At 49.8% G+C, this 13983-nt stretch overlaps 1 protein-coding gene across 1 annotated transcript in view; it reads right to left on the bottom strand.

Annotated features, from left to right (window-relative positions):
* The window catches only part of atg9a (ATG9 autophagy related 9 homolog A (S. cerevisiae)), a 107303-nt gene that overhangs the window by 36325 nt on the left and 56995 nt on the right, over positions 1-13983 (bottom strand). The window contains exons 5-8 of the mRNA XM_068034703.1: positions 12782-12943; positions 9961-10102; positions 2955-3703; positions 2164-2317 (exon numbers count right to left, since the gene is read on the bottom strand). Of these exons, the coding sequence (XP_067890804.1) occupies positions 2164-2317; positions 2955-3703; positions 9961-10102; positions 12782-12943 (1207 nt within the window). The remainder of the gene's footprint in view (positions 1-2163; positions 2318-2954; positions 3704-9960; positions 10103-12781; positions 12944-13983) is intronic.

Genomic DNA, 13983 nt, shown 5'->3' with positions numbered 1-13983 from the left:
ACATCATAATACACTGCTCAGTCCCAGTGATCAGACACTATAATACACACGGCTCAGTCCCAGGTGATCAGACACTATAATACACACGGCTCAGTCCCAGTGATCACAGACACTATAATACACACGGCTCAGTCCCAGTGATCAGACACTATAATACACACGGCTCAGTTCCAGTGATCACAGACACTATCATACACACGGCTCAGTCCCAGTGATCAGACACTATAATACACACGGCTCAGTCCCAGTGATCAGACACTATAATACACACGGCTCAGTCCCAGTGATCAGACACTATAATACACACCGCTCAGTCCCAGTGATCACAGACACTGTAATACACACGGCTCAGTCCCAGTGATCAGACACTATAATACAGACTGCTCAGTCCCAGTGATCAGACACTATAATACACACGGCTCAGTCCCAGGTGATCAGACACTATAATACACACGGCTCAGTCCCAGTGATCAGACACTATAATACACACTGCTCAGTCCCAGTGATCAGACACTATAATACACACGGCTCAGTCCCAGTGATCAGACACTATAATACACACGGCTCAGTTCCAGTGATCACAGACACTATCATACACACGGCTCAGTCCCAGTGATCAGACACTATAATACACACGGCTCAGTCCCAGTGATCAGACACTATAATACACACGGCTCAGTCCCAGTGATCACAGACACTATAATACACACGGCTCAGTCCCAGTGATCAGACACTATAATACACACGGCTCAGTCCCAGTGATCAGACACTATAATACACACGGCTCAGTCCCAGTGATCACAGACACTATAATACACACGGCTCAGTCCCAGTGATCAGACACTATAATACACACCGCTCAGTCCCAGTGATCACAGACACTGTAATACACACGGCTCAGTCCCAGTGATCACAGACACTATAATTCACACTGCTCAGTCCCAGTGATCAGACACTATAATACACACTGCTCAGTCCCAGTGATCAGACACTATAATACACACCGCTCAGTCCCAGTGATCAGACACTGTAATACACACGGCTCAGTCCCAGTGATCAGACACTATAATACACACTGCTCAGTCCCAGTGATCACAGACACTATAATACACACTGCTCAGTCCCAGTGATCACAGACACTATAATACACACTGCTCAGTCCCAGTGATCAGACACTATAATACACACGGCTCAGTCCCAGTGATCAGACACTATAACACACACGGCTCAGTCCCAGTGATCAGACACTATAACACACACTGCTCAGTCCCAGTGATCAGACACTATCATACACACGGCTCAGTCCCAGTGATCAGACACTATAATACACACGGCTCAGTCCCAGTGATCAGACACTATAATACACACGGCTCAGTCCCAGTGATCACAGACACTATAATACACACTGCTCAGTCCCAGTGATCAGACATCATAATACACACTGCTCAGTCCCAGTGATCAGACACTATAATACACACTGCTCAGTCCCAGTGATCAGACACTATAATACACACGGCTCAGTCCCAGTGATCACAGACACTATAATACACACGGCTCAGTCCCAGTGATCACAGACACTATAATACACACGGCTCAGTCCCAGTGATCAGACACTATAATACACACGGCTCAGTCCCAGTGATCAGACACTATAATACACACTGCTCAGTCCCAGTGATCAGACACTATAATACACACGGCTCAGTCCCAGTGATCAGACACTATAATACACACTGCTCAGTCCCAGTGATCAGACACTATAATACACACGGCTCAGTCCCAGTGCTCACAGACACTATAATACACACTGCTCAGTCCCAGTGATCAGACACTATAATACACACTGCTTAGTCCCAGTGCTCAGACACTATAATACACACTGCTCAGTCCCAGTGCTCACAGACACTATAATGCACACGGCTCAGTCCCAGTGCTCACAGACACTATAATGCACACGGCTCAGTCCCAGTTCTCACTATTGTGTGCATGTTCTCTTTGCCCGCCTACACGTAACCCCGTTCAGGGGACTGGCCGCACATATTTCTGCAGAATCTGGCCCACCCTCAATGCCCCCCCCTCTATGGGAGTGTTTAATATGTCAACTGCAGCTCTGTCTGATGGTCCCTCAAATCTAGAACCAAGCTCCACACAGGAGGTCCTTACAGCTTTGTACTGGAAAAGTTGAGCAAACTCGTCCCTGGTCTCGTAGCGATTTGCTGTCCCCTGCCAGTGATCAGGCATATAGTGGATATGAGACAGGATGACCCTCAGAAGTTGCTCCGGGCAGAACACCATATGTTTATCTGGGATAAAACACCTGAACAAAAGAAAGACTGTTCACATATACTGGAGACAAATCAGCAGTAACAATACTAAAACACAGCAACCAATCCATGCAACTTTTGTTTAAATAAAGATGTTAGTTGTGGGAAAAATATTTGCCACAACATCAAGGAGAATTCCCGTGCTCATCTTCGGAATAATGCCACGGGATCTTCTACATTTATCTGAGCGGGAAAACAGGGCCATAGATTAAACATTTCACCCACAAGACAGTCCCTCCCACAGGGCAGCCCCTCCCTCAGCCAGAGCACTCCCTCATCGTGGCCCCGCCCACAGGGCGGCGCTCCCACCCACAGGGCGGCACTCCCGCAGCACGGCCCCTCCCACAGGGCAGCGCTCCCTCAGCCAGAGCACTCCCTCAGCGCGGCCCCTTCCACCCACAGGGCGGCACTCCCTCAGCCCGGGCCCCTCCCTCAGCCCGGGCCCCTCCCTCAGCGCGGCCCCTCCCTCAGCGCGGCGCTGGGAGCGTCAGCCTGAATTTTGTGCTCAAGTCTGGAGCGCACAAACTGGCAGAACATTCCCAGTGGATGTCCCGTGTCATCGCCTGCCCCCAGAAATGTCTCTCCCAGTTCTCTCCCCTCGCCCTAGTCGAATCCACCTGGGACTCTCACCTACACACAGTAACACAGAGGCCAAGGAGAGTTATTGTGGTCAGCACATGCTCGACAGCAAGAACGTCCTCATCGTACACGGTGAGAGTAATGAGTACGGCCAGGATTGACCCAGCAAAGAAGGTGAGGTTTTTGGCCAGGACACTCAGCAATGGGGACTGGAAGCAGTTCATGTATTTGGAGGCCGCCTTGTATCCCTTGCTGAGCCGAGACTGTAGCTCATGGTCCAGCTCATTGAAGTGGCGCAGGTAACATCGGCCATATAGTGACCAACAGCGAGCCCCCAGGCTGCCTGGCTCTCGTTTGATGACCTCAGTGTAGCTGAAGAAAGCGTAAAGAATTTGCCAGATCAGGATGATCGGGCACAGAAGTAGGTTGGTGATACCAATCCACAGGATACGGGTACTGAGCTTCTCAGCCAGCTCCAAGCGGTTCCCTGCCCTCTTGTACTCCGGCTTCAAACTCCACTCATTCTGGAACAGAGATCCTGGCCCCCACAAGAAGATCAGCTCAAAGTTGTACTTCAAGCCCCTAGTGTAGAAGACCACATCGCCAAGGAATGGGACTTGAAAACGAATCGGCAGAAGGGATTTGTTGATCATGGCCACTGTGTAGTTCTTGAAACGCAGTATGCGGTGGTAGATGTCCAATTCACTCAGCTCCCTCTTGTGGATGCAGATCTGATGCTCTTTCTGAATCTGGATAATGCGAGCTTGCACCTCTTGCCAGCTGAAGTAGGGAAGATGTGCCTGAAACACAGCAGGACAGCATCAGCCCACATCCCTCACTCCCCTGCTGGTCCCCACTGTCCCCTGCTATTCCCCTTCTGGTCCCCACTGTCCCCTGCTATTCCCCTGCTGGTCCCCACTGTCCCCTGCTATTCCCCTGCTGGTCCCCACTGACCCCTGCTATTCCCCTGCTGGTCCCCACTGACCCCTGCTCTTCCCCTGCTGGTCCCCACTGTCCCCTGCTATTCCCCTGCTGGTCCCCACTGACCCCTGCTATTCCCCTGCTGGTCCCCACTGACCCCTGCTATTCCCCTGCTGGTCCCCACTGACCCCTGCTATTCCCCTGCTGGTCCCCACTGACCCCTGCTATTCCCCTGCTGGTCCCCACTGACCCCTGCTATTCCCCACTGACCCCCGCTAGTCCCAACTAACACCTGCTATTCCCCCGCTGGTCCCCACTGACCCCCGCTAGTCCCAACTAACCCCTGCTGGTCCCCACTGTCCCCTGCTATTCCCCCGCTGGTCCCCACTGACCCCCGCTAGTCCCAACTAACCCCGTCTATTCCCCTGCTGGTTCCCACTGTCCCCTGCTATTCCCCTTCTGGTCCCCACTGACCCCCGCTATTCCCCCACTGGTCCCCAACGACCCCTGCTATTCCCCTGCCAGTCCCCACTAACCCCTGCCAGTCCCCACTAACCCCTGCCAGTCCCCACTAACTCCTGCCAGTCCCCACTAACCCCTGCCAGTCCCCACTAACCCCTGCCAGTCCCCACTAACCCCTGCCAGTCCCCACTAACCCCTGCCAGTCCCCACTAACCCCTGCCAGTCCCCACTAACCCCTGCCAGTCCCCACTAACCCCTGCCAGTCCCCACTAACCCCTGCCAGTCCCCACTAACCCCTGCCAGTCCCCACTAACCCCTGCCAGTCCCCACTAACCCCTGCCAGTCCCCACTAACCCCTGCCAGTCCCCACTAACCCCTGCCAGTCCCCACTAACCCCTGCCAGTCCCCACTAACCCCTGCCAGTCCCCTCTAACCCCTGCCAGTCCCCACTAACCCCTGCTAGTCCCCACTAACCCCTGCTAGTCCCCACTAACCCCTGCTAGTCCCCACTAACCCCTGCTAGTCCCCACTAACCCCTGCTAGTCCCCTGCTGGTCCCCAACTACCCCCGCTAGTTCCCACTGACCCCTGCTATTCCCCCGCCGGTCCCCACTAACCCCTGCTATTCCTCTGCTGGTCCCCAACTACCCCCGCTAGTTCCCACTGACCCCTGCTATTCCCCCGCCGGTCCCCACTAACCCCTGCTATTCCCCCGCCGGTCCCCACTGACCCCTGCTATTCCTCTGCTGGTCCCCACAGACCCCTGCTATTCCCCCGCTGGTCCCGCTTTTGATAAGGTCCCGCATGGGAGATTGGTTAAGAAGGTAAGAGCCCATGGGATCTAGGGCAATTTGGCAAATTGGATCCAAAATTGGCTTAGTGGCAGGAGGCAGAGGGTGATGGTCGAGGGTTGTTTTTGCGAGTGGAAGCCTGTGACCAGTGGTGTACCGCAGGGATCGGTGCTGGGACCCTTACTGTTTGTAGTGTACATTAATGATTTAGACGTGAATATAGGAGGTATGATCAGTAAGTTTGCAGATGACACGAAAATTGGTGGTGTTGGAAATCGTGAGGAGGAAAGCCTTAGATTACAGGCCGATATAGATGGGCTGGTAAGATGGGCGAAGCAGCGGCAAATGGAATTTAATCCTGAGAAGTATGAGGTGATGCATTTTGGGAGAACAAACAAGGAAAGGGAATATACAATGGATGGTAGGACCCTGGGAAGTACAGAGGGTCAGAGGGACCTTGGTGTACTTGTCCATAGATCACTGAAGGCAGCAGATAAGGTGGTTAGGAAGGCATATGAGATACTTGCCTTTATTAGCCAAGGCACAGAATACAAGAGCAGGGAGGTTATGATGGAGCTGTATAAAACGCTAGTTAGGCCACAGCTGGAGTACTGTGTACAGTTCTGGCCACCACACTATAGTAAGGATGTGATTGCCCAGGAGAGGGTGGAGAGGAGATTCACCAGGATGTTGCCTGGGCTGGAGCATTTCAGCTATGAAGAGAGACTAAAAAGGCTCGGGTTGTTTTTCTTAGAGCAGAGAAGGCTGAGGGGGGACATGATTGAGGTATACAAAATTATGAGGGGCATTGATAGGTTAGATAGGAAGAAACTTTTTCCCCTGTGGAGGGGTCAATAACCAGGGGGCACAGATTTAAGGTGAGGGGCAGGAGGGTTTAGGGGGATTTGAGGAAAAATATTTCACTCAGAGGGTGGTTGAAATCTGGAACACACTGCCTGAAGAGGTGGTCGAGGCAGGAACCCTCACAACATTCAAGAAGTATTTAGATGAGCACTTGAAACGCCATAGTATACAAGGCTACGGGTCAAGTGCGGGAAAATGGGATTAGAGTAGTTAGGTGCTTGATGGCCGGCACAGACACAAAAGAACAAAGAATAGTACAGCACAGGAACAGGCCATTCGGCCCTCCAAGCCTGCGCCGATCTTGATGCCTGCCTAAACTAAAACCTTCTGCACTTCCGGGGACCGTATCTCTCTATTCCAATCCTATTCATGTATTTGTTAGGATGCCTCTTAAACGTCGCTATCGTACCTGCTTCCACCACCTCCCCCGGCAGCAAGTTCCAGGCACTCACCACCCTCTGACACGATGGGCTGAAGGGCCTGTTTCTGTGCTATATAACTCTATGACTATGATACACCTCCAACAACATTTGAGCAGTATCGACAACATTCAGGACAAAGCAGGCCCCCTAGTCAGCAGCCATCACCACCCTCAACATCCTCACCCCCCCACCCCTCCCTACTTGACCACCCGCTCCACCACCTCCAAGTTCCCCTCCAAGTCACACACCATCCTGACTTGGAACTATATCACCGTTCCTTCACTGTCACTGGGTCAAAATCCTGGAACTCCCTTCCTAACAGCACTGTGGGTGTATCTACCTCACATGGACTGCAGCAGTTCAAGATTGCAGCTCACCGTCACCTTCTCAAGGGCAATTAGGGATGGGCAATAAATGCTGGCCTGGCCAGCGATGCCCACATCCCATGAATGATATTTAAAATCCAGATGCATGGTACAACCTGCCTGAACGCACACTGCCCAGTAAATCCAACCGTGCCATTGGCTCAGTGGTAGAATGAAACCGGAGGGACCACCCGGCATCGACCTAGGCACCGGAAACGACAATGGCAAACCCAGCCCTGTCTACCCTGCAAAGTCCTCCTTACTAACATCTGGGGGCTTGTGCCAAAGTTGGGAGAGCTGTCCCACAGACTAGTCAAGCAACAGCCTGACATAGTCATACTCACAGAATCATACCTTACAGACAATGTCCCAGACACTGCCATCACCATCCCCGGGTATGTCCTGTCCCACCGGCAGGACAGACCCAGCAGAGGTGGCAGCACAATGGTATACAGTAGGGAGGGAGTTGCCCTGGGAATCTTCAACATCGAATCTGGACTCCATGAAGTCTCATGGCATCAGGTCAAACATGGACAAGGAAACCTCCTGCTGATTACCACCGACCGTCCACCCTCAGCTGATGAATCAGTACTCCTCCATGTTGAACACCACTTGGAGGAAGCACTGAGGGTGGCGAGGGCACAAAATGTACTGTACGCTGGGTGGGGGACTTGAATGTCCATCACCAAGAGTGGCTCGATAGCACCACTACTGACCAATCTGGCCAAGTACCAAAGGACATATCTGCTAGACTGGGTATGTGGCAGGTGGTGAGGGGAAAACATACTTGACCTTGTCCTCACCAATCTGCCTGCCTCAGATGCATCTGTCCATGACAGTATTGGCAGGAGTAACCACTGCACAGTCGTTCCGGAGAAGAAGTCCCGCCTTCACATTGAGGATACCCTCCATTGTGTTGTGTGGCACTATCACCGTGCTATATAGGATAGATTTCGAACAGATCTAGCAATGCAAAACTGGGCATCCATGAGGTGCTGTGGGCCATCAGCAGCAGCAGAATTGTACTCAACCACAATCTGTAACCTCATGGCCCGGCACATCCCCATCAAGCCAGGAGATCAACCCTGGTTCAATGAAGAGTGCAGGAGGCATGCCCGGAGCAGCACCAGGCATACCTCAAAATGAGGGGTCAACCTGGTGAAGCTACACACAGGACTATCTGCATGCCAAACTGTGCAAGCAGCATGCGATAGACAGAGCTAAGCGATCCCATAACCAATGGATCAGATGTAAGCTCTGCAGTCCTGCCACATCCAGCCGTGAATGGTGGTGGACAATTAAACAACTAACTGGAGGAGGTGGCTCCACAAATATCCCCATCCTCAATGATGGGGGATCCCAGCACATCAGTGCGAAAGATAAGACTAAAGCATTTGCAACAATCTTCAGCAAGAAGTGCCGAGTCGATGATCCATCTCGGCCTCCTCCTGAAGTCCCCAGCATCACAGATGCCAGACTTTACCCAATTCAATTCACTCCGCGTGATATCAAGAAATGACGGAAGGCACTGGATACTGCAAAGGCTTTGGGCCCTGACAATATTCCGGCAATAGTACTGAAGACCTGTGCTCCAGAACTTGCCGCGCCCCTAGCCAAGCTGTTCCAGTACAGCTACAACACTGGCATCTACCCTGCAATGTGGAAAATTGCCCAGGTATGTCCTGTACACAAAAAGCAGGACAAGTCCAACCCGGTCAATTATCGTCCCATTAGACTACTCTCAATCATCAGTAAAGTGATGGAAGGTGTCATCAACAGTGCCATCAAGCAGCACTTGCTTAGCAATAACCTGCTCAGTGACACTCAGTTTGGGTTCCACCAGGGCCACTCAGCTCCTGACCTCATTACAGCCTTGGTTCAAACATGGACAAAAGAGCTGAACTCAAGAGGTGAGGTGAGAGTGACTGCCCTTGACATCAAGGCAGCATTTGACTGAGTATGGCATCGAGGAATCCTAGCAAAACTTAGGTCAATGGGAATCAGAGGGAAAACCCTCCACTGGTTGGAGTCATTCCTAGCGCAAAGGAAGATGGTTGTGGTTGTTGGAGGTCAATCATCTGAGCTCCAGGACATCACTGCAGGAGTTCCTCAGGGTAGTGTCCTAGGCCCAACCATCTTCAGCTGCTTCATCATTGACTTTCCTTCAATCATAAGGTCAGAAGTGGGCATGTTCGCTGATGATTGCACAATGTTCAGCACCATTCGTGACTCCTCAGATACTGAAGCAGTCTGTGTAGAAATGCAGCAAGACGTGGACAATATCCAGGCTTGGGCTGATAAGTGGCAAGTAACATTTGCGCCACACAAGTGCCGGGCAATGACCATCTCCAACAAGAGAGAATCGAACCATCTCCCCTTGACATTCAATGGCATTACCATCGCTGAATCCCCCACTATCAACATCCTAGGGGCTACCATTGACCAGAAACGGAACTGGAGTATCCATATAAATACCATGGCTACAAGAGCAGGTCAGAGGCTAGGAATCCTGAGGCGAGTAACTCACCTCCTGACTCCCCAAAGCCTGTCCACCATCTACAAGGCACAAGTCAGGGGTGTGATGGAATACTCTCCTCTTGCCTGGATGGATGCAGCTCCAACAACAATCAAGAAGCTTGACACCATCCAGGACAAAGCAGCCCACTTGATTGACACCCCATCCACAAACATTCACTCCCTCCACCACCGACAAACAGTGGCAGCAGTGTGTACCATCTACAAGATGCACTGCAGCAACTCACCAAGGCTCCTCAGACAGCACCTTCCAAACCCACGACCTCTACCACCGAGAAGGACAAGAGCAGCAAATACATGGGAACACCAACACCTGCAAGTTTCCCTCCAAGTCACACACCATCCTGACTTGGAACTATACCGCCGTTCCTTCACTGTCCCTGGGTCAAAATCCTGGAACTCCCTTCCTAACAGCACTGTGGCTGTACCTACCCCAAATGGTCTGCATCGGTTCAAGAAGGCAGTTTACCACCACCTTCTCAAGGGCAATTAGGGATGGGCAATAAATGCTGGCCTGGCCAGTGACACCCACATCCCATGAATGAATAAAAAAAAGGATTCAGACCTCAGTCACAAGGAATTGGGTTCAAGCCCCACTCGAGATACAGGGCTGCCCTCACTCAGCTGCTCTCACCTTAACCCCAGGGAACATGAGCAGCAGGAAGCTGGAACCAGAACTAAGAGGAGGAGTAACATACCATGGGTATCTTCAGGGCACTCCTGTAAAATGCCCGAATCTCCCAGTAGCAGCAAATGTTGTAGATGAATTTCACCAGCCGATGAACCCAGAACACTCCAGCAATCAGCAGGATGAAGATGATCAGCACATTTTGCCGGATCCTGAAAAACAGGAACTCTTGCAGTAAGCAACGACCACGCCACTTGTGAAACGCATCATCACAGGGAGTGGTTGAGGTGAATCGTATAGACACATTTAAGAGGAAGCTGGATAAACACGAGGGAGAAAGGAGCAGGATATGTTGATGGGGTTACATGAAGAGGGTAGGAGGTAGCTCATGTGGAGCGGTATAAATACAGGCAATACAGTAATAATGGACGACATCAATTTACATATAGATTGGGTAAACCTAATTAGCACTAATGTTGTGAAGGATGAATTCCCAGACTGTGTACGAGATGGCTTTCTGGAGCAGTATGTTGAAGAACCAACTAGGGATTGGGCTATTTTAGATTTAGTATTACGCAATGAGAAAGGGCTAATTAATAACCTTGCTGCAAAGGAGCCATTAGGAAATAGTGACCACAATGTGACAGAATTCTACATTAAGTTTGAAAGAGATATAGTTCATTCTGAAACTAGGGTCTTAAATCTGAACAAAGGAATCTAGGAAGGGATGAGGGGAAGTTGGCTATGGGGGATTGGGAAAATATATTAGAGGATTTGACGGTAGACAGGTAATGGCTAGTATTTAAAGAAGTATTACATGGTTTACAACAAATATACACTCCTCTAAGGCACAAAACCCCAACAGGAAAAATGAATCAACCGTGGCTAACAAAAGAAGTTAAAGATTGCATTAGGTCAAAGGAAGTGGCTTATAAGGTCGCCAGAAAAAGTGGTAAGCACAAGGATTGGGATCAATTGAGAGTCTAACAAAAAAGGACAAAGAAACTGATAAAGAAAGGGAAGAGAGATTATGAATGTAAGCTAGCTAGAAACAAAGGTGGACTGCAAGAAAATTAGATTGAAAGTTGATAAATCCCCTGGTCCAGCTGAGCTACGTCCCTGAATATTGTAGGAGGTGGCAATAGAGATAGCGGATGCATTGGTGATTATCTTTCTAAATTCTAAAGATTCTGGAAGGGTTCCTGCAGACTGGAAAGTTGCAAATGTAACCCCACTATTTAACAAGGGAACGAGAGAGAAACCGAGAATTAAAGACCTGTTAGTTTGATGTCAGCAGTAGGGAAAATGTTAGAATCTATTACAAAGAATGAGATAACTGGACACTTAGAAAATAATGATATGTTTGGGCAGAGTCAACATGGATTTGTGAAAGGGAAATCATGTTTGACAAACCTGCTAAAAGAGTTTTTTTGGGGATGTTGCTTGTCGTATAGATAAAGGAGAACCAGTGGATGTGGTGTATTTGGATTTTCAGAAGGTTTTTGATAAGGTCCCAGACAGGAGGTTAGTAAACAAAATTAGAGCACATGGGATTGGGGGTAATATACTGCAATGGATTGAGAATTGGTAACAGACAGAAAGCAGAGAGTAGGAATAAACGGGTCATTCTCAGGATGGCAGGATGTTACTAGTGGGGTACTACAAGGATCAGTGCTTGGGCCACAGCTGTTCATAATCTTTATAAGTGTTTTGAATATGGGGACCAATTGTAATATTTCCAGATTTGCTGATGACAAAACTAGAAGGGAATGTAAGTTGTGAGCAGGATGCAAGGAGGCTTCAGGGGGATTTGGACAGGTAAATGAATGGGCAAGAACAGAACAGATGGAATATAATGTGAATAAGTGTGAAGTGATCCACTTTGGTAGAAAAAACAGAAAGGCAGAGTATTCCTTAAATGGTGAGAGGTTGAGAAGTGTTAATGTACAAAGGGACCTGGGTGTCCTTGTTCATGAGTCACTGAAAGCTAACATGCAGGTGCAGTGAGCAATTAAGGCAGCAAATGGTATGTTGGCCTTCATTGCAAGGGAATTTGAGTACAGGAGTAAATATGTATTGCTGCAATTGTATAAAGCCTTTTGTGAGACCGCATCTGGAGTATTGTGTACAGTTTTGATCTCATCAAAGGAAGGATATACTTGCCACAGAGCGAGTGCAACGGAGGTTCATCAGACGAATCCCTGGGATGGCGAGATTGCCTTATGAGGAGAGATTACAGAAACTGGGTCTGTATTCTCTAGAGTTTCGAATAACGAAAGGTGATCTCATTGAAACTCACAAAATTCTTACAGTGCGTGACAGGGTGGATGTGGATAGGATGTTTGCTCTGGCTGGTAAGTCTAGAACAGGGCGGCACAGTCTCAGGATAGGGGGCAGCCATTTAAGACTGAGATGAGAAGGAATTTCTTTATTCAGCGGGTGGTGAATCTGTGCAATTCTCTACCCAGAGGGCTGTGGAAGCTCAATCATTGAGCATGTTCAAGATACAAGTCGATAAATTTCTGGATACTAACGACATCAAGGGATACTGGGATAGTGGGGAAAAAAAAAGGTAGGTGATCAGCCATGATCTGTTTGAATGGTGGAGCAGATTCGATGGGCCAAATGGCCTACTCCTGCTCCTATTTCCTAGGATCCTATGGCTTACACAAGCATGGTCCAGCTGGGCTAAATAGCCTCTGTGATGTAAATACTGTGCAATTCTAAGTATATAAATCCAAGCTCTTTCTTTCAAAAGGAGCTGTCACAGTGTAAAAACTCAACTGATTCAGTCTATTAGGGAAGGAAATCTGCAACATTTAACTGGACTGGCCCGAAACATGACTCGGTCCTGTTACCAGTAGGCAGCAACAGTGACTCCGCATCCTTACTTGGCAGTGCACACATGCGGCGGTAGGAAGGCGTCCGGCAGCTTGACTTTCACCAGCTGATTCTCACGATGTGTGTTGTTCACCACCTTGTTAGCGAACAGGATGTCATAATCAACACAGCTGACTAGGAAAATGGTGAAAGTGACGACAAAGACCAACTGCCTGCAGAAACCGAGAAAAAGGTACAGCACGGGGTTAGACACAGAGTGAAGCTCCCTCTACACTGTCCCCCATCAAACACTCCCAGGACAGGTACAGCTCGGGGTTAGACACAGAGTAAAGCTCCCTCTACACCGAACCATCAAACACTCCCAGGACAGGTACAGCTCGGGGTTAGACACAGAGTAAAGCTCCCTCTACACTGTCCCCATCAAACACTCCCAGGACAGGTACAGCACGGGGGTTAGATACAGAGTAAAGTTCCCTCTACACTGTCCCATCAAACACTCCCCAGGACAGGTACAGCACGTGGGTTAGATACAGAGTAAAGTTCCCTCTACACTGTCCCATCAAACACTCCCAGGACAGGTACAGCACTGGGATTGGCTGGTCAATTTGGAAAAAATAGAAAAAAAAAAAAAAAAACGGGGGTTAGATACAGAGTGAAGTTCCCTCTACACTCAACCATCAAACACTCCCAGGACAGGTACAGCACGGGGGTTAGATACAGAGTAAAACTCCCTCTACACTGTCCCCATCAAACACTCCCAGGACAGGTACAGCACTGGGATTGGCTGGTCAATTTGGAGCACTTCCTGCCAGCAATCAGGGGGAGCAGCTGCACCTGTGCTGCAGCAATTGGGGAGAGGAGAGTGGAGACTGGAAACTGCAGCAACTGGAGAAAGGTGAATACAGAGTGGAGACTGCACCAACTGGAGAAAGGTGAATACAGAGTGGAAACTGCAGCAACTGGAGAGAGAGAGAGACTGGAGAAAGGTGAATACAGAGTGGAGGGAAACCATCAAGGAAGGCTGCAATTTTTCTGGAGAGGTGGGTGTCAGGGCACCTGAAAGACTATTAAGTTTAAACTGTTTGGGGGGAGGGAGAAGAGGCCTGAAGACTCAGGGGTGGGGCAGCCAAATCCAGTAGGGGCCCCTGTGTTTGTATTGGTGTTTGCACACAGGGAGCTCCCTCCCCACCCCAACTGCCTGCTCGGGACAGCTGGAGTTGCCCGGGTGAAGACTGTCTTGTTAAAATCAGAA

This window comes from Heterodontus francisci, chromosome 7 (assembly GCF_036365525.1).
Source record: "Heterodontus francisci isolate sHetFra1 chromosome 7, sHetFra1.hap1, whole genome shotgun sequence".
NCBI lineage: Eukaryota > Metazoa > Chordata > Chondrichthyes > Heterodontiformes > Heterodontidae > Heterodontus > Heterodontus francisci.
Note: the sequence above shows the minus strand (reverse complement) of the source record. Positions and strands in the feature narration are given on the sequence as shown.